This window comes from Coregonus clupeaformis, chromosome 37 (genome assembly GCF_020615455.1).
Source record: "Coregonus clupeaformis isolate EN_2021a chromosome 37, ASM2061545v1, whole genome shotgun sequence".
NCBI lineage: Eukaryota > Metazoa > Chordata > Actinopteri > Salmoniformes > Salmonidae > Coregonus > Coregonus clupeaformis.
The window spans coordinates 25,334,593-25,354,225 of record NC_059228.1 but is presented as its reverse complement, the minus strand read 5'-3'; the positions used below and the strand labels follow the sequence as shown (position 1 = coordinate 25,354,225).

Here is a 19,633-nt window from a genome sequence, read left to right as displayed (position 1 = left end):
TGTCTCATCAGACCACATTACCTTCTCCCATTCCTCCTCTGGATCATCCAGATGGTCATTGGCAAACTTCAGACGGGCCTGGACATGCGCTGGCTGGGGGGGGCAATGCAAATAGTCTGGGTAGCCATTTGATTAGCTGTTCAGGAGTCTTATGGCTTGGGGGTAGAAGCTGTTAAGAAGACTTTTGGACCTAGACTTGGTGCTCCGGTACCACTTGCCGTGCAGTAGCAGAGAGAACAGTCTATGACTAGGGTGGCTGGAGTCTTTGACAATTTTTAGGGCCTTCCTCTGATACCACCTGGTATAGAGGTCCTGGAGTGCCTTGCGATCGGAGGCCGAGCAGTTGCCATACCAGGCAGTGATGCTACCAGCCAGGATGCTCTCAATGGTGCAACTGTATAACTTTTTGAGGATCTGAGGACCCATGCCAAATATTTTCAGTCTTTGTCGTGCTCTCTTCGACTGTCTTGGTGTGTTTGGACGATGACAGTTTGTTGGTGATGTTGACTCCTTTGTCTTGATCACGTTGAGGGAGTGGTTGTTATCCTGGCACCAGATGGCCAGGTCTCTGACCTCCTCCCTATAGGCTGTCTCATCGTTGTCGGTGATCAGGCCTACCACTGTTGTGTCATCGGTAAACTTAATGATGGTGTTGGAGTCGTGCCTGGCCATGCTGTCATTGGTGAACAAGGAGTACAGGAGGGGACAGGGCACACACCCCTGAGGGGCCCCCGTGTTGCGGATCAGCGTGGCAGATGTGTTGTAACCTACCTTTACCACCTGGGGGAGGCCCGTCAGGAAGTCCAGGATCCAGTTGCAGAGGGAGGTGTTTAGTCCCATGGTCCTTAGCTTAGTGATGAGCTTTGAGGGCACTATGGTGTTGAACGCTGAGCTGTAGTCAATGAATAGCATTCTCACGTAGGTGTTCCCTTTGTCCAGGTGGGAAAGGGCAGTGTGGAGTGCAATTGAGATAGCATCATCTGTGGATCTGTTGGGGCAGTATGCAAATTGGAGTGGGTCTAGGGTTCCTGGGATAATGGTGTTGATGTGAGCCATGACTTTCAAAGCACTTCATGGCTACAGACATGAGTGCTACGGGTCGGTAGTCATTCAAGCAGGTTACCGTACTGTTCTTGGGCACAGGGACTATGGTGGCCTGCTTGAAACATGTTGGTATTACAGACTCAGTCAGGGACAGGTTGAACATTTCAGTGAAGACACTTGCCAGTTGGTCAGTGCATGCTCAGAGTACACGTCCTGGTAATCCATCTGGCCCTGCGGCCTTGTGAATGTTGACCTCTTTAAAGGTCTTACTCACATCGGCTACGGAGAGCGTGATCACACAGTCATCCGTAACAGCTGATGCTCTCATGCATGCTTCAGTGGTGCTTGCCTCGAAGCGAGCATATAAGTAATTTAGCTCGTCTGGTAGGCTTGTGTCACTGGGCAGCTCTCGGCTGTGCTTCCCTTTGTTGTCTGTAATTGTTTGCAATCCCTGCCACATCCGACGAGCGTCGGAGCCGGTGTAGTACGATTCAATCTTAGTCCTGTTTTGATGCTTTGCCTGTTTGATGGTTTGTCGGAGGGCATAGCGGAATTTCTTATAAGCTTCCGGGTTAGAGTCCAGCTCCTTGAAAGCAGCAGCGCTACCCTTTAGCTCAGTGCGGATGTTGCCTGTAATACATGGCTTCTGGTTGGGGTATGTACGTATGGTCACTGTGGGGACGACGTCATCGATGCACTTATTGATGAAGCCAGTGACTGATGTGGTGTACTCCTCAATCCCATCGGAAGAATCCCTGAACATATTCCAGTCTGTGCTAGCAAAACAGTCCTGTAGCTTAGCATCTGCGTCATTTGACAACTTCTTTATTGACGAGTCACTGGTGCTTCCTGCTTTAGTTTTTGCTTGTAAGCAGGAATCATGAGGATAGAGTTATTGTCAGACTTGCCAAATGGAGGGCGAGGGAGAGCTTTGTACGCGTCTCTGTGTGTGGAGTAAAGGTGGTCTAGAGTTTGTTTTTCCTCTGGTTGCACATTTAACATGCTGGTAGAAATTAGGTCAAACGGATTTAAGTTTCCCTGCATCAAAGTCCCCGGCCACTAGGAGCGCCGCCACTAGATTAGTGTTTTGATGTTTGCTTATGGCCTTATACAGCTCATTGAGTGCGGTCTTAGTGCCAGCATCGGTTTGTGGTGGTAAATAGACAGCTACAAAAAACTATCTTGGTAAATAGTGTGGTCTACAGCTAATCATGAGATACTCTACCTCAGGTGAGCAAAACCTTGAGACTTCCTTAATATTAGATTTTGTGCGCCAGCTGTTGTTTACATATATACACCGCCACCCCTTGTCTTACCGGAGGCAGCTGTTCTATCTTGCCGATGCAGAATATATCCTGCCAGCTGTATGTTATCAATGTCGTCATTCAGCCACGACTCGGTGAAACATAAGATATTACAGTTTTTAATGTCCCGTTGGTAGCATATCCATGATCGTAGTTTGTCTATTTTGTTATCCAATGATTGTACGTTGGCTAATAGGACTGATGGTAGAGGCAGATTACCAACTCGCCGTCAGATCTTTAGGCACCCTGACCTACGTCCCCGATATCTCCGTCTCTTTCTCATGCGAATGACGGGGATTTGGGCCTTGTAGGGTGTCTGAAGAAAATCCTTTGCGTCCGACTCGTTAAAGAAAATATATTTGTCCAGTACGAGGTGAGTAATCGCTGTCCTGATATCCAGAAGCTCTTTTCGGTCATAAGAGACGGTCGCAGAAACATTGCAGTGAGGGAAACAAGTATTTGATCCCCTGTTGATTTTGTACGTTTGCCCACTGACAAAGAAATGATCAGTCTATAATTTTAATGGTAGGTTTATTTGAACAGTGAGAGACAGAATAACAACAACAAAATCCAGAAAAACGCATGTCAAAAATGTTATAAATTGATTTGCATTTTAATGAGGGAAATAAGAATTTGACCCCCTCTCAATCAGAAAGATTTCTGGCTCCCATGTGTCTTTTATACAAGTAATGAGCTAAGATTAGGAGCACACTCTTAAAGGGAGTGCTCCTAATCTCATTTTGTTACCTGTATAAAAGACACCTGTCCACAGAAGCAATCAATCAATCAGATTCCAAACTCTCCACCATGGCCAAGACCCAAGAGCTCTCCAAGGATGTCAGGGACAAGATTGTAGACCTACACAAGGCTGGAATGGGCTACAAGACCATCGCCAAGCAGCTTGGTGAGAAGGTAACAACAGTTGGTGCGATTATTCGCAAATGGATGAAACACAAAATAATTGTCAATCTGCCACGGCCTGGGGCTCCATGCAAGATCTCAACTCGTGGAGTTGCAATGATCATGAGAACGGTGAGGAATCAGCCCAGAACTACACGGGAGGATATTGTCAATGATCTCAAGGCAGCTGGGACCATAGTCACCAAGAAAACAATTGGTAACACACTACGCCGTGAAGGACTGAAATCCTGCAGCGCCCGCAAGGTCCCCCTGCTCAAGAAAGCACATATACAGGCCCGTCTGAAGTTTGCCAATGAACATCTGAATGATTCAGAGGAGAACTGGGTGAAAGTGTTGTGGTCAGATGAGACCAATATCGAGCTCTTTGGCATCAATTCAACTCGACGTGTTTGGAGGAGGAGGAATGCTGCCTATGACCCCAAGAACACCATCCCCACCGTCAAACATGGAGGTGGAAACATTATGCTTTGGGGGTGTATTTCTGCTAAGGGGACAGGACAACTTCACCGCATCAAAGGGACGATGGACGGGGCCATGTACCGTCAAATCTTGGGTGAGAACCTCCTCCTTCAGCCAGGGCATTGAAAATGGGTCGTGGATGGGTATTCCAGCATGACAATGACCCAAAACACACGGCCAAGGCAACAAAGGAGTGGCTCAAGAAGAAGCACATTAAGGTCCTGGAGTGGCCTAGCCAGTCTCCAGACCTTAATCCCATAGAAAATCTGTGGAGGGAGCTGAATGTTTGAGTTGCCAAACGTCAGCCTCAAAGACTTAATGACTTGGAGAAGATCTGCAAAGAGGAGTGGGACAAAATCCCTCCTGAGATGTGTGCAAACCTCTTGGCCAACTACAAGAAACATCTGACCTCTGTGATTGCCAACAAGGGTTTTGCCACCAAGTACTAAGTCATGTTTTGCAGAGGGGTCAAATTCTTATTTCCCTCATTAAAATGCAAATCAATTTATAACATTTTTGACATGCGTTTTTCTGGATTGTTTTGTTGTTATTCTGTCTCTCACTGTTCAAATAAACCTACCATTCAAATTATAGACTGATCATGTCTTTGTCAGTGGGCAAACGTACAAAATCAGCAGGGGATCAAATACTTTTTTCCCTCACTGTATGTATAAAATAAGTTACAAATAACGCGAAAAAACACACACAATAGCACAATTGGTTAGGAGCCCGTAAAACGGCAGCTATCTCCTCCGGCGCCATTCCTCCGGCGCCATTTAAAGATGCACAAAAACGTGATTTTCCTGTGTTTTACATATACTGTATGTGACCCACCGCCTCGAAATTGTGTTTTGTACTTTGGATAAAAGTAAGGACTACAAAAGGATATATCATAGTCTCCAGTTGAGGAACATTGGGAAAGTATTTCTGCTTTGAAAGTTGATAAACTTGTAACCCCACTTTTGAGAAAATGGCCCTAGAATGTTTTGGTACACCTACTGGAGATCTACACCTATTCAGCATCGTTCACACCTTCTTAAGTCTTAGCCCAACCCATCTCTTTAAGGATTCACATGTGAGGCCATGTGCTAAACAGAGTGAGTAAGGTAGTGTACTAAACAACCAAAGATTTCAAGACTAAAAGTGGTGAAAGTAGTAGCCTACAATAATGAAAAATTCCAGGTAAAAATACACTTTATTCAGTCCTTGGCCTATATCCTAATCTAAATTGATGGGTCATGTGAAAGAAATGCTATAACCAATCCCCAGCCACATCAAGCTAAGTGGAGGGGTCACTATTGTCTAGACATGTACACATGTTCATGAAATACAATAGATGGCCAAAATCACCCCCAGACACACCTGGCTAACTTGATGGGTCATATAATCATTCTCTTGCGAAGTGGAGTCTTTTGTTTTGACATGTAGCTAGCTAGGTAAACAATTAACCATAATCTCAACCCATAGCTACAGTACAAACAGATTGTGATAGCTAGCCACTATGCATGAAATGCTGGAGTATGCATCTGCAGGTAGCTAAAGCTAACCAACTAGGTTAAATGTTAGCTTGCTAGCTAACATTAGGCTATAACTAGCAATGCAAATGGCTATCTGAGATACAAATACAATTACTACACAGATCATTCACGTAACGTTAGCTAGCGAGCCATTAAGCTAACGTTCGCTAGCTAACAGTACATTTTAACTTGCAAATAAACAACTTTCTGATAAAATTATAAAATTATAATATCTGAAAATATAGCTCTGGATGAATGCTTCACACCATTTGGTTTGTAGCTAGCTACAGCTTGTTTGGCCCATTGTTGTGTCAAGTCACATAAAGTAGTCCATCACAACCTTTTCCCACTGATCTTTGTCGATAGTGCCTGCTAAATTCTGGGCAGCAATGTTGTTGGGAGCAGTATTAACACTTTTGCAGATCTCCATGGCTAACATTATATCTTTCAAAAAAGCCATGGTAGCAAGGATTATCTACACATACTGAGCAGCTCATGTTATAGACAGACGCGTGCTACATGACAGGACAATCCGAATTTGTTTCTTGGCATTTCCAGCCCATCCAATATCTCAGCCAATCATGGCTAGCGGGAAGGTACTTGTCTTTTTCCTTGGCTAAACCAACTAGGCTCTTAATTTTACAGTTGTATTCATATTTACAGATGGCATACAAGTTTGTTATTAAGGCACATGAATGTTCACATGTTCCAGAAGGCATTTCTGCCTCTCCTGTGAAGTAGTGATGTGCGACATAAGTCTAGCTTCTTGAAACGGGTCACATACAGCATTTCCCCACTACACTATGAGGATAGAATATTACTGTTTGTGAAAATGATGATAATGCACTTTTATTATAAGAGCTGTTTGAAAAGATGTTCTGAAATTTCAGCCTATTTTGATGGGATGAAGTTTTGGCCTGCCTGCCTTAGTTAATAGACCAATAAGAAGAGAGTTCCAAACCTCTCTAACCACTCCCAGACAGTCCTAGCAAAATTATTGATTGAAAAATTGCTCTTTGCTTTATTTTTGACCATTTTAATTGAAATCAATCACAGTAAGGTACTTAATTGTTACCCAAAATTATTTGATATTGAGATAAAAACGGCTGCATTCGACCTTTAAGCACAACAAATGTGTAACATATTGCATGATTTGGATTTGTAACATATCACACCAATTAGCTTATTTCTCTCTTTTTTGGGGGCACAGATTTGTTTATATCCCTGTTAGTGAGCATTTCTCTTTTGCCAAGATAATCCATCCACCTGACAGGTATGGCATATCAAGAAGCTGATTAAACAGCATGATCATTACACAGGTGCTGGGGACAACAAATGGCCACTCTAAAATGTGTGGTTTTGTCACACAACACAATGCCCCAGATGTCTCAAGTTTTGAGGAAGCTTGCAATTGGTATGCTGACTGCAGGAATGTTCACCAGAGCTGTTACCAGATAATTGAATGTTCATTTCTCTACCATAAGCCCCCTCCAATGTCGTTTCAGTGAATTTGGCAATATGTCCAACTGACCTCACAATCATAGACCACGTGTATGGCGTCGTGTGGGCGAGTGGTTTGCTGAAGTCAACGTTGTGAACAGTGCCCCATGGCGAGAGTGGGGTTATAGTATGGGCAGGCATAAGCTACGGACAATTAACATAATAGTATTTTATTGATGACAATTTGAATGCACAGAGATACCTTGACGGGATCCTGAGGCCCATTATCGTTCCATTCATCCGCCACCATCACCTCATGTTTCAGCATGATAATGCACGGCCCCATGTTGCAAGGATCTGTACACAATTCCTGGAAGCTGAAAATGTCCCAGTTCTTCCATAGCCTGCATACTCATGTACGACAACGTGTTCCAATTCCCGCCAATATCCAGCAACTTCGCACAGCCATTGAAGAGGAGTGGGACAACATTCCACAGGCCACAATCAACAGCCTGATCAACTCTATGCGAAGGAGGTGTCGCAATGGTGGTCACACCAGATACTGACTGGTTTTCTGATCCACGCCCCTACCTTTTTTTAAAGGTATCTGTGACCAACAGATGCATATCTGTATTCCCAGTCATGTGAAATCCATAAATTAGGGCCTAATGAATTTATTTAAATTGACTGATTTCCTTATATGAACTGTAACTCAGTAAAATCTTTGAAATTGTTGCATGTGTTGTTTTTCTTTTTGTTCAGTATATTATTTCTTCACATTTTAGGCGCAGCAATGTGTACATGTCGGTAGGCCTACGTGTGAATGTTCTAAAATGCAAATGCGCAATGCTCTTGCAAGCAGTTTCTTGGACAGAGATGGAAATATCCGTTAGAAATTTAGAAAGAGGGGATATCTAAAGATGCAACAACTATCATGGGTTGCTAATATGACTAGGAAAATGCCTTTGGCTGCTAGACAATGAAAGAAAGTTGAAAGAAAACCAATAGAACAGGAGAACGCAAATGAGACTCATTTGAAAGCCTCATTTATCTGTAGGCCTACTTGCACCGTACAGCTTGGGTTGACCTGACTGTGAAAATACCTATTTGGGATTTATAATATTTGGTCATTCAGAGTGTATGTCACTGTTTCTCATCAGATTTTTCACACAGGGCACCTTTCCTTCGCTGTGTGGGCCGTTTGGGAAATGTTTGGCAAAATTTGAGGATACGCACTTCTCCAGGCACCACTACACCACTGGAGAGATCATAACTGTTTTTGGAGAGATATTCAAGTTTTAGTGGGCCGCAGGGCTCTATTGACTTTCCATGCGGGGTCTAGCTTTACTGTAGAATATTGCTCTAATATCTGTTTACTTTTTGCTTTTTACTTTAGTATCCCAGGATGGTGTCTCAGAGTGTGGAGAGAAACACCTATCCCACTCATATTTATATAATTGATTATCAACTATGACACTAGTGCTAGAGCTTGGAATTAGCACTTGAAAGCTATGATGGAGAAGCATGAGGCATGCACGCACATACAAACACATACTTCACTCTCTCTCTCGCTCTCTCTCGCTCTCTCTCGCTCTCTCTCTTTCTCTCTCTATCACACTGATTATGTCTATTCTGCTATTACTGTAAAATGAAAACATAGCACCAACAAGCACAGCGGCTTTATCTTGTTCTATCCATTTCTCCATTATAATAAACATGAGAGCACTCGTGGCCCATATTAAAGCTTTCAATCGCTTTCATGAGGACTGCAAAAGCATATAATGGTGTTTATTCCGTCCCCTATTAGGGTCACTATGCTGCAGCAGAACTACCCAGGAAAGACTGTCTGATGTTAACACTTCCCAGTCCAGAAGGCTGTATATTGCTGCCACTTTAACTTAAAGGCATGGTTACACTAACTGCTGATTAAGTTAAACAAATGAATTGACAGTAGCTCTAAAACATCTCTTATTTTTTGCCAGTGTTCCTGTACGCATTGTTTGTTTACAAAGCTGCTGTGCTGCTTCACTCAAACACACAAGTAATACATTGATTAATCAGTTAATTAATAATACAGGTGGCTAGCAAAAAGCTAACAGAGACAGGCCAACAGGTAATAGAAAGGTGCAAGAAGATAAGCTTGTGGCAGCTGCAGGTGTGTTTGGTCTGATTACAGTCTGTTGTGTGGTGAGTAGTGAGTGGTGAGTGGTGAGTGCTGCTATCTCTGGCCGGCTGCTAGCTGAGGCACACCATGAGGCGTGGAGCCCCAGTCCGTTAGCCTGCGCTAATCACCCCAGTCATTATGAAGCGGGAGGGCCCCTCGCTAGGACTTATTACATCTCACAGTGGTTAATGAATATCTCCCACTTTTTCCTGGCAGGGACATCACAGAGACTCTCCAGCTCTGCTGTTCCAGCTCCAGCTCTGTCCTCTATTCCAGGTGACGTGGTAACAGAGACAGTAACAGTAGTCGTTTGTGGAGAGCGTGCCATACCATGCAAGGCCGGCTCACTTAACGGCACGTTGAGGGACGTCCAGTTTGGGTTACTGGACTGCTAGCCACAGGAGAGGGTGTGTGCTGAGGATATTTGGTTACGGTAGCAGAAGGGTTGTTGTGAGGACAGGGCGTTTCTATGGAAGGTTGTCACCAGGTGAAGGTTCAGTCTGGGATGTCTTTGACCTGGCTTTTACAGGACCTGGCCCTCAGGCTAATAAGGTTCTTTGTAATGCCTCTGCCCTGTCAATTAGAACAAACACTTGGCGCTGTCAGACTAATTATCACACCTATTACGTTATTATTGTAGTATTACAATTGATTAGACAACTAGAACAAAACACAATGACATTTTCGCAGTGCAGGAACAAAGTTATGTTTTTCAATTAAGATGTAACAAGTAAGCCCATCTACAGACGTTATTATTGTAATCAGACTGTACTGAAGGGTCTGTATACATGCTGATAAACACATAGTCCTGATGGTACAGTCTCTTTGTTTATGGTAAAAAGTGCTGCTTACACTCTTAGAAAAAAGGGTTCCAAAAGGGTTCTTCAACTGTCCCCATAGGAGAACCCTTTTTGGTTCCAGGTAAAACCCTTTTTGGTTCAAGGTAGAACCCTCTGTGGAAAGGCTTCTACAGTGCATTCGGAAAGTATTCAGACCCCTTGACTTTTCCACATTTTGTTATGTTACAGCCATATTCTAAAATTGATTAAATAATTTATTTTCTCATCAATCTACACACAATACCCCATAATGACAAAGCGGAAACAGGTTTTTAGAAATGTTTGCAAAATTATAAAAATACCATATTTACATAAGTATTCAGACCCTTTGCTATGAGACTCGAAATTGAGCTCAGGTGCATCCTGTTTCCATTGATCATTCTTGAGATGTTTCTACAACTTGATTGGAGTCCACCTCCATACCTGTGTATGTAAGGTTCCACAGTTGACAGTGCATGTCAGAGCAAAAACCAAGCCATGTGGTCAAAGGAAATGTCCGTAGAGCTCCGAGACAGGATTGTGTCAAGGCACAGATCTAGGGAAGGGTACCAAAAAATGTCTGCATCATTGAAGGTCCCCAAGAACACAGAGTCCTCCATCATTCTTAAATGGAAGAAGTTTGGAACCACCAAGACTCTTCCTAGAGCTGGCCGCCCGGCCAAACTGAGCAATCGGGGGAGAAGGGCCTTGATCAGGGAGGTGACCAAGAACCCGATGGTCACTCTGACAGAGCTCCAGAGGTCCTCTGTGAAGATGGGAGAACCTTCCAGAAGGACAACCATCTCTGCAGCAATCCACCAATCAGGCCTTTATGGTAGAGTGGCCAGACGGAAGCCACTCCTCAGTAAAAGGCACATGACAGCCTGCTTGAAGGCACCTAAAGGACTCTCAGACCATGTTAAACAAGATTCTCTGGTCTGATGAAACCATGATTGAACTCTTTGGCCTGAATGCAAAGTGTCACATCTGGAGGAAACCTGGCACCATCCCTACGGTGAAGCATGGTGGTGGCAGCATCATGCTGTCAGGATGTTTTTCAGCGGCAGGGACTGGGAGACTAGTCAGGATCGAGGGAAAGATGAACGGAGCAAAGTACAGAGAGATCCTTGATGAAGGTTCACCTTCCAACAGGACAGTGGCCCTAAGCACACAGCCAAACACAATGCAGGAGTGGCTTCAGGACAAGTCTCTGAATGTCCTTGAGTGGTCCAGCCAGAGCCCGGACTTGTACCCGACCGAACATCTCTGGAGAGACCTGAAAAGAGCTTGAGAGGATCTGCAGAGTAGAATGGGAGAAACTCCCCAAATACAGGTGTGCCAAGCTTGTAGCGTCATACCCAAGAAGACTTGAATCTGTTATCGCTGCCAAAGGTGCTTCAACAAAGTACTGAGTAAAGGTTCTGAATACTTATGTAAATGTGATATTTCAGTTTTCTTTTAAATGTTTTTTTTGTAAAAAAATCGAAAAACCTGTTTTTGCTTTGTCATTATGGGGTATTGTGTGTAGATTGGTGAGAATTATATATTTTTTAATCCATTTTAGAATAAGGCTGTAACGTAACAAAATGTGGAAAAAGTCAAGGGTTCTGAATACTTTCCGAATGCACTGTACATGGAACCCAAACGGTTCTACCTGGAACCAAAAGGGTTCTACATGGAACCAGAAAGGGTTCTTCAAAGGGTTCTCCTATGGAGACAGCCGAAGAAACGTTTTAGGTTATAGACAGCACCTTTTTTCTAAGCGTGTGTAGACTGATTTATGTTACCATGTGCTGTTTTCTTGTACAAGTTTTATGACTTGCATATCTGCATGCATGATTGATTATGTTTTGTATGTCATTAATTCACTTGATCAGTCAGATGACACACAGTACTGTACAGTATATCACTCACCATGCTTTGGGGAGGAGTTGGGCTATAATTGCGTCTAATTTTAAAATGATGATTTTGCAATTCTCAATACCTGTCTCCAAGGGGAGGAGTTTCAGATCAATGATAATGGAGGCAAACTTTCTAAAGAATGGGTCATTAACAATGGTTTTAATCTCCTACCATGTTTCGTTCTCAGAGGTTTTAGTATCTAGCCCAGTGATCCTATTTAGGGACAGTCCCAGACATGCCAGGCCAGGCCATTTTATACAAATGGGATTACATCAATGAGGCTTGATGCCTCAGCAAAGTAGTCCAATATGTTCTGCAACATTGAAGGCCTGCATTGGGACCTACACTGACCCATTAACTGGAACATGCTTAAATTATTAAAATGCGCACACACACACAAACGTACACATGCACACACACAAACTCATGCAAAAACACACGCTCATGCGAATGCGCACACACAAACACTTGCACAAACACACACACAGATACACACACACACACACACACACACACACACACACACACACACTAGATGCCATAATTGACTGCTTGATCATTTGAGGCGTAGATTGATTGCTTGATGGTTTCTTTCTGCAGGGGTCGATGTTGTTTTTTCTGGCTCTGTTCCAATAGATGCTCAGAACATCTACTCAGTGATTATGACAAGACAATATGGTTTATTTTCTTTCTTGTCTCGTCAGCTGCTTGAACAGAGAGTGAGAGTCAGACTTTGGACAGGCATTTCTGAAGCACAGTTTATATGACTTATATCCACTCAGGATACACATGGACACAGCAACAACTGTTTTGAGTGGATATTGGAATTTACTGTAGCTTATTTCTTATAGACTAGCAGAGGTGGGACCAAGTCACTATTATTCGAGTCACAAGTAAGTCTCAAGTAGAATGGGTCAAGACTCGAGTCAAGTCCAAGTTGTGCATTCTAAGAGCAAGTCAAGTCTCAAGTCAAAAACGAATCTATACATGCAACGACTTGTTCAACTACAAATCTTTGTCTATTTATTGAGGCTACAGGACAGCCCTTTTCATTATTTTGTCTGCAACATATTTTGATTAGCCTATGTAATTGTAAAATAGTGACCTTGTAGCAATCGTAAGGGCTTAAAATCAGCAGAAGGGAAGGCAGGTTGATGTGCTCAGAGTGTAGATTTATGTACAGGTCTTGGTGATCCAATGGTGAAAGCACCATAATCATACAAAATACACAAGTAGATTTACCAAATATACACGGGCAATAGCCCAAAAGAAATAGCCTCTGTGTCAGGCTTAACCTGTCCAATCTGAGAAACCAAATCGAATCTGTCTAACAGGAGCTCAAACAAGTAGGCCTACATAATAAGCACTTGGCTCCCAGGACCATACAATGACCCAATTGGCAATTATAACCAATGTAACCAATGTAACAGGCAATTTCCACATCCATTGTTACATTGGTACATTTATCTTAATCAGACTTAATGATTATTAATGATTTTCCAACACCATGCATACATGGAACAATCATTTTCTCTTGTTCAACGTTCTGACTCCAAAGCATGGAGAGCAGGTCACGTAGCCTATTTCTATGCGAACTAAGGCGCGCATGCTCCTATTACGCACAACAAAAATGACAGAGACATAGGACACAGACACACAGAACTACAACATAACCCGGGAAATATGAACAAAGGAAACTATACCATGAATTAAATAAACATAACTTCTACCTCATGAGTCTTGCGAATGTTCATGTGCACTATAAACATCGTGCCCACTTAGAGCAGGGTAAGAAATGGTTGGCTATCAAATGAAAATGTATTGTAGTAGGCCTATCAAACATGAAATAGAAATGTCTACATGTTGCAATAAAAGTAAGGTAATGAAATGATGAAACGCTAGCAATTATTGTAGTATTAGATGGAATGTAGATTTATCACATAGGGCCTATGAATTTAAATGTGTGAAAGCAAGAGCAAACATTTCAACAGGAGAAAAAAAGCCCTCTCCACTGGCGGGAGTTTGGAGAGTGCAATTGAAGCGCAGTGCCTGTTGTGCGTCTTCGCCACAGTAATATTTGATTTTAACAACAAATTCCAATTGCAAGCTTCATAAGTAAACTATCAATATCAAGCAATTGTTACATACCAAAAGACCAGTAGACATATGCTAGTAATTGTTGCCCATTGCTGGTGAGCTTGCAAAGTAAACAGTTAATATTCTTGGTCACCAAACAATTTTTGGAGCTGCATATGTATTTATTATGGCAATCCTCTCTCTCTACAATTTGATGTTTGTGCTGCACCCGATCCTATAGCTGAACAGCAAATCAGCAATTTGTTCGCTAGCTCACCCGACCTGTGTTGATTGACAGTTTGCTGGTCCAATCAGAGTGCCGAGTGTGCATTTCACTAGCCAATCTGTTGCAGTTTTTTTGCAAGGGCAATGCTGCAGCTACTGTCTCTGGCTGTGTGTAGATTAATCCACGTAGACTCTGTGCCACAAAATGAGTGACAAAACATTACAAAACCTGGCCAGATAATTTCAAGTCATCAGTCTCAAGTCAAAGTCGAGTCCCGAGTCTTGAGGCTCCAAGTCCAAGTCAAGTCTCAAGTTATTTTATTTTCTATGAAGTTGAGTCTCAAGTCATCAAATGTGTGACTCGAGTCAGACTCGAATCCAAGTCATGTGACTTGAGTCCACAACTCTTTAGACTAGAATATAGCTTTCTACAGGAAACCTTGGAAATCTGTTGTATGGCCCTGACCAACAGCTAAAATGTTCAACTGAAGTTAGGTTGTAATGCCAAAGTGTATTTTCACCTTTGTTGACCCCTACTTATATACATACAGTATATGCTCAACCTTTATACAGTAGAATCATCCGAACATAGAAAATCCTCTTCAAATGCCATGTCCTGCATGTGAATCCTTAGTTGCCGAGTGTGATAGATATCAAAAGTCGTCCTCATTATTGACGAGGACGAAGACAAGCTTGAAGTGGCTGCCAGCAGATGGGATGTTAAAACAGATTATACAGGTACCATGAGTGTTAGATCAGCTCTTCACTCCTTTCATGTGTAATGGAAAGATATGATTCCCTTTTATCAAGACACTTCCGACACTCAGAAGCAGAAAAGAGCTAGTCGGGGGAAAATAAAGTCTGATGAAAGAGAGGAGAACGAGCTGAGAAGCTGTTCCTGTTTTTATTTCAGATGGAGTAGGGCTCATACCCTTGCTGGATAAAGCCCAGCCTTGTCAGTCTCCATGTTATCCATAATCCATAACCGTGATTGCTTCACTCCCCTCCCCCCTCCCCACACACTTCCACTATGTTATTCCAGCCACATAAATGTCCTACAAGAGATACTGACTGAGATATAGACTCACAGCAGGGATTAGAGGATGAGAATCATGTTGTAGTTATGTTTCCCCAGATGTTGTCCTCATATAAAAAGTATAATCCAAAGTAAAGGACATAGTTAAACTTTACACATTCAGTAGTCCACCATCCCATTTGGGTTAGTTGGAGCAATGGTGATAAGCAAAAGAAGGAACGGAGACATGACATCAACTGACAATTTTCTAGTTTCACCTCCATCGTCCTCCAATACTACAGCATGTTCCTTTAGAGTCACAGTAAAGCCTGGGTTGTGGCTAGAAAACATGCTCATGGCTTTGTTTACCTTGTAGGCCAGGAGAACATTCAGTTGACTCACAATGCCTCCAAGTTTGTGCTCCCCTTATTCTCTTCTCCTAGAGTCACATGGATTTCTTTCTCCCCATGAGGACAGGGAGGATATGACAGACAGTTTAGGCTCAGACAGGAAGTCATCTGGGGAGAATGCTGAAAGATGGCCCTCCCCCTCCCCAGAGTTTCTGGGCCCTGAAGACTGGCTTCAAACGTGTACTGATCAGCCTCTGTTAAGACCGATAGATGTATGTGGGAAATTAACCTGGCTTCAAAGGGAACGACACTGAGATGAGAGAGAGATATGAAGAGGCAGAAAGAGAGAGAGAGAATACATTTAAAAAAATATAATTGTCGCAGTGGAAGAAGAGATACAACAGCTGGGTTTGTTCTCCATTATCCCCTTGTGTAATCCGCTAGTTATATCTATGATTTGTGTGCATGCGTGTGTGTCTGTCTGGATGTAAGTCTCTCTGGATAAGAGCATCTGCTAAATGACTACAATTTTTAAAATATTTAAACGTTACGTCTGTGTCTGTTTGTCTTGGTGGAATGTATGTGTTCTTGTGTCACAAATCATTATTCTGTCAACATGTGTGCTAAAATGACTGACAGAGATGCTGATTGTGTTAAACAGGCCTTTGATATGGTGCAGGGGATATCTGTGACTGCTTGCCCTGGCACTGTATGGTTTAAAAGCAAATTTTGCAGCGTATCTCATTCTCCCAGAATAAACCGACTGAGGAAGTTGTGACTCAAAATACCCCTTACAGATAAAAGCTGAAACACTTATATTCTTCTCTGAGACACCTTGCCTCTGTATAGGGAAATATGTGTATGTGCTGTGTACTGTGTAATTCAATCACATAGGCTACATACAGTGACAATAACTCACTAGGTGGTCTACTGTGATAGATGTCTCCAGCGAGGACTTGAATACACTGAAGAAGAAAAAAAAGGTTCTTAAATGGTTCTTCATCAGCTCTTAAGGTTCCTTGTAGAACTCTTGACCGATAAAGAACCTTTGAGTTAAGTGGGGGGTTCTTGACATGGCATCTACTGTTCTTTAGAATTCTAAAAGGTTGAAATGTATGGAAGCCTGCAGATGTGTCCCTTTCATAGCATATCATCGCTTTACTCCATCGCTATACGGCATGACTAAAAACTATGGATACGTAGTTTATGTCCCACTCTCATCAGATCCTCTGAGGTAAATTGCAGCATAGCTACATCATCATCTGATGGACAACTTTGGTGAGTATCAAAGTTAGCTAGCGTTGTCTAGCGCAATTTATTATCATTTATTTTAAACCATATTCCTAAAAGTCCTACATTTCTCAGTGAACAGTATAGCTACCACCTAACTGATCTGACTTGGCGGAGCACAGTAACATAGATACAGTTATAACACAGACAAAATGTTAAACCTGAGGTTATTAGTAAATGTTAGTTAGCTAGCTAGCTAGTTACCAGTATATTTGTTTATACTAACGTTAGCTGCCTACTAGCTAGACAATATTGCTTCTCTGGTGTACAGCAATGTACAGCATATTTCCACACGATGTGATGTGATGTTAGATAGCTAGCTACATTATCTAAGTTAGCTATCTACCAAGGTTGGTATGCTCGCACCAAGTCAGATCACAAAAGTATCTCTGGCCAAATCAGATGAGTTAGCTAGCTAGCTTGGTTTCCAAGTTAGCTAGAAAAATAGTTTGTCAGTAATATCATCATGTGAGATGTTAATTGTTTTAACCAAAACCTATCACTGGCTAAATATGAACAGTGACTAGCTAATGTTAGCTAAACATAGTGGTGTACAGCAAACTTTTATGCCCGGTGTAGCTAACTAGCTATTTACGTTATCTAGCATCATGCAGGATGTTAGCTATAACATATTAACCTGACAATATTGTGGAAGGGACACAATTTATTGAAATATTAGATAGATAGTAATCTTGGTGATTGTTGTTTCATATGTGAATCAGTGATTCATAAGTGGGTTGTCCATTTAATTATCTTTTCTCTTTTTAGTCAGCAATGCTATGCCTATAATATGGGCCAACGAGCACCACTTGCTGGCAGTGAGAAATGTAGCTAGCTTTTAGTGTTGCCAAACAGTGCCCCTTACTGTCAGTAAAAAAATAATAACATATTTTATGGGTATTTTGTTTAAGTACCTATTTTATTAATTTATCTCATTTAGTTAATGAATACAATAAATTAAAAAAGAATGAATGTACAGAATGTATTTACAAAATATATTATGGAATTAACTCTTAGAAAGCCTAAACTGTTACTGTATGTTTTTGTGGTGGATTGGACATATTTGTTTGGTATTTTGAGGACCTATTTAGTTAATCTCACTTAGTTCATGAATAAAATGCAATAGATGAATTAATTTACAGAATGTATGTACAGCATGGATTTACATAATTTATGGTTTATTCTCTCTCTCTCTTCTCTCTCTAGCTTTTGGAGGAGATGACAGCACTCATGCACAAGGACGTGGACAAGCTACTGATAACCAATCTGTGTAAAATGGCAGTCAACATAGTTGAGAAGGCCCCAAAGAGTCCACTGAATATGTCATGTGCCCAGTTGCTAGATGGCTGCCGAACAGAGAAAGTGGGTAAGAGGTTTTATATTATTACTCTCAAAGTTCAGTCTAAAGTGGGCAGCTGCTATGGGTGTCTACTGGTTTTTCTATGGTAGATGGGTGGTGTGCGGGCTAGGTGGCGCAACAGGGGATGCTTACTCACACTTGTGCAAGGAAAGTTAAAGCAATGTTCAATAACAATATAGGAGTAGCAATGAATTAAGATGTTTCATTCTATTTTTCAGGCCAGATGATCAACAGAGACATTCTCCTGCTGCCATATCTCTTCAAAGAGGATCAGCACAGTTGTTTGTGGTTAATTGTCATTATGACATTTTGGAACACTCATTACATTAGTGCAGGGCTCTACAGTTAGATTCTTGTTCAATTCTTTGATTATAATGTACCTCTATTATTGAACAATTACTTTGTTTTAAATTGTACTTTGAAATGAATGGAAATTGTACTTTGTTGGAAATTGTACATTGAGTTTGAAATTAAATGGTACTTTGTTTGAAATTGTACATTCTACTCTGTTTGGTACTTGGTTTTATAATAAACTATTGGTACATTTGAGAATTGTTTAGTCGTGATTGATTACTATTTCAATACATTTGAAAGGATGAATGTATTTTAACAAAATTGCTGAAGAACCACCATATCTGAGAGAACAATTTAGAGATCTATGAAGAACCTTCAATGCCGTGCTACAAAGGGTTGGTGTTAGGGCTAGGGTTGTTTGTAGAACCGTTTATGCTGTTTCCTTGTTTTACCAATAATGGATCTTGGTAGAACCTTTAATGCTGTTTCCTTGTGTAACCAATAATGGATCTTTGTAAAACCTTTTATGCTGGATCCTTGTCAAACCAATAATGGATCTTTGGAGCTCTTGATATTTAAATAGTGTTCTTTTTTTTTTTTTTGGTAGGGTTCTTTAAAGAACCATCCCATTTATGGTTCTTCGGAGATCCAAAAATGGTTCCCCTATGGCATCGCTCTCAAGAACCCTGTTTGGTTCCAACTTGCACCTTTATTTTTAAGAGTGTAGATGCATTTACCCTTGACCTGAACTGTATTTACTTCAGCTATGTCTACAACTTACTTCTGTTGGGATAATGTGATGTCTACCCAATTCACACACGATGACATACACACAGAATGTGAGCAACACGCACATTGCCTGCACATGTGTCCCACAATGGCTCAGTAACAACCTTGGGTATTCTGTACGATTTATGTGCATGTCTTTGTTTGTCCGCCTGTGTGTGTGTGTAGCCTATGTACACGTGCGGTCGTAGCCTGTAATTTGAATTAGTGTTTGTATTACGTACGTCCATTTTGAGCAGTCTTAGCTAACTGGTGTGTGCTGGACAGGAACATCTGGGCTGAAATGTGTTATCTCTGGCCATTTAATGAAGTGGCCGTGTCTTCCTCCCGTCCAGGTGGGCAGGCAATAACGTTTGACAGAAGATGCGACGAGGGCCATGTCTCTTCAGATGGCTGGGGATAGGCATGGCGCTCCTCTCTCTGACCACCTACAGCTGGGCCCAGAACACAGAAGGTATAGTAGATGGACAGTCCTTAACGGGATGTGTGAAGTTGGGTATTGTGACAGCAAATCAATCAATTTTCGTTGTAACATTGACAGTTGAGTGTCTATTCTATTATATCGTATATTATATGTGCTGAGTAAAAACATGCATACTGTTTAAGGTAGACATTTTCACTGGAGTGTGTGCGTGTGAGCTTTATCAAAAAGCATAACAACAAAGAGT

The 19,633-nt window shown here is 41.9% G+C and overlaps 1 protein-coding gene across 1 annotated transcript in view; it reads left to right on the top strand.

Annotated features, from left to right (window-relative positions):
* The window catches only part of LOC121553438 (protocadherin-15-like), a 273,628-nt gene that overhangs the window by 20,505 nt on the left and 233,490 nt on the right, over window positions 1-19,633 (top strand). The window contains 1 exon segment of the mRNA XM_041866538.2: window positions 19,301-19,419. Within this exon segment, the coding sequence (XP_041722472.2) occupies window positions 19,329-19,419 (91 nt within the window). The 5' untranslated portion in view covers window positions 19,301-19,328.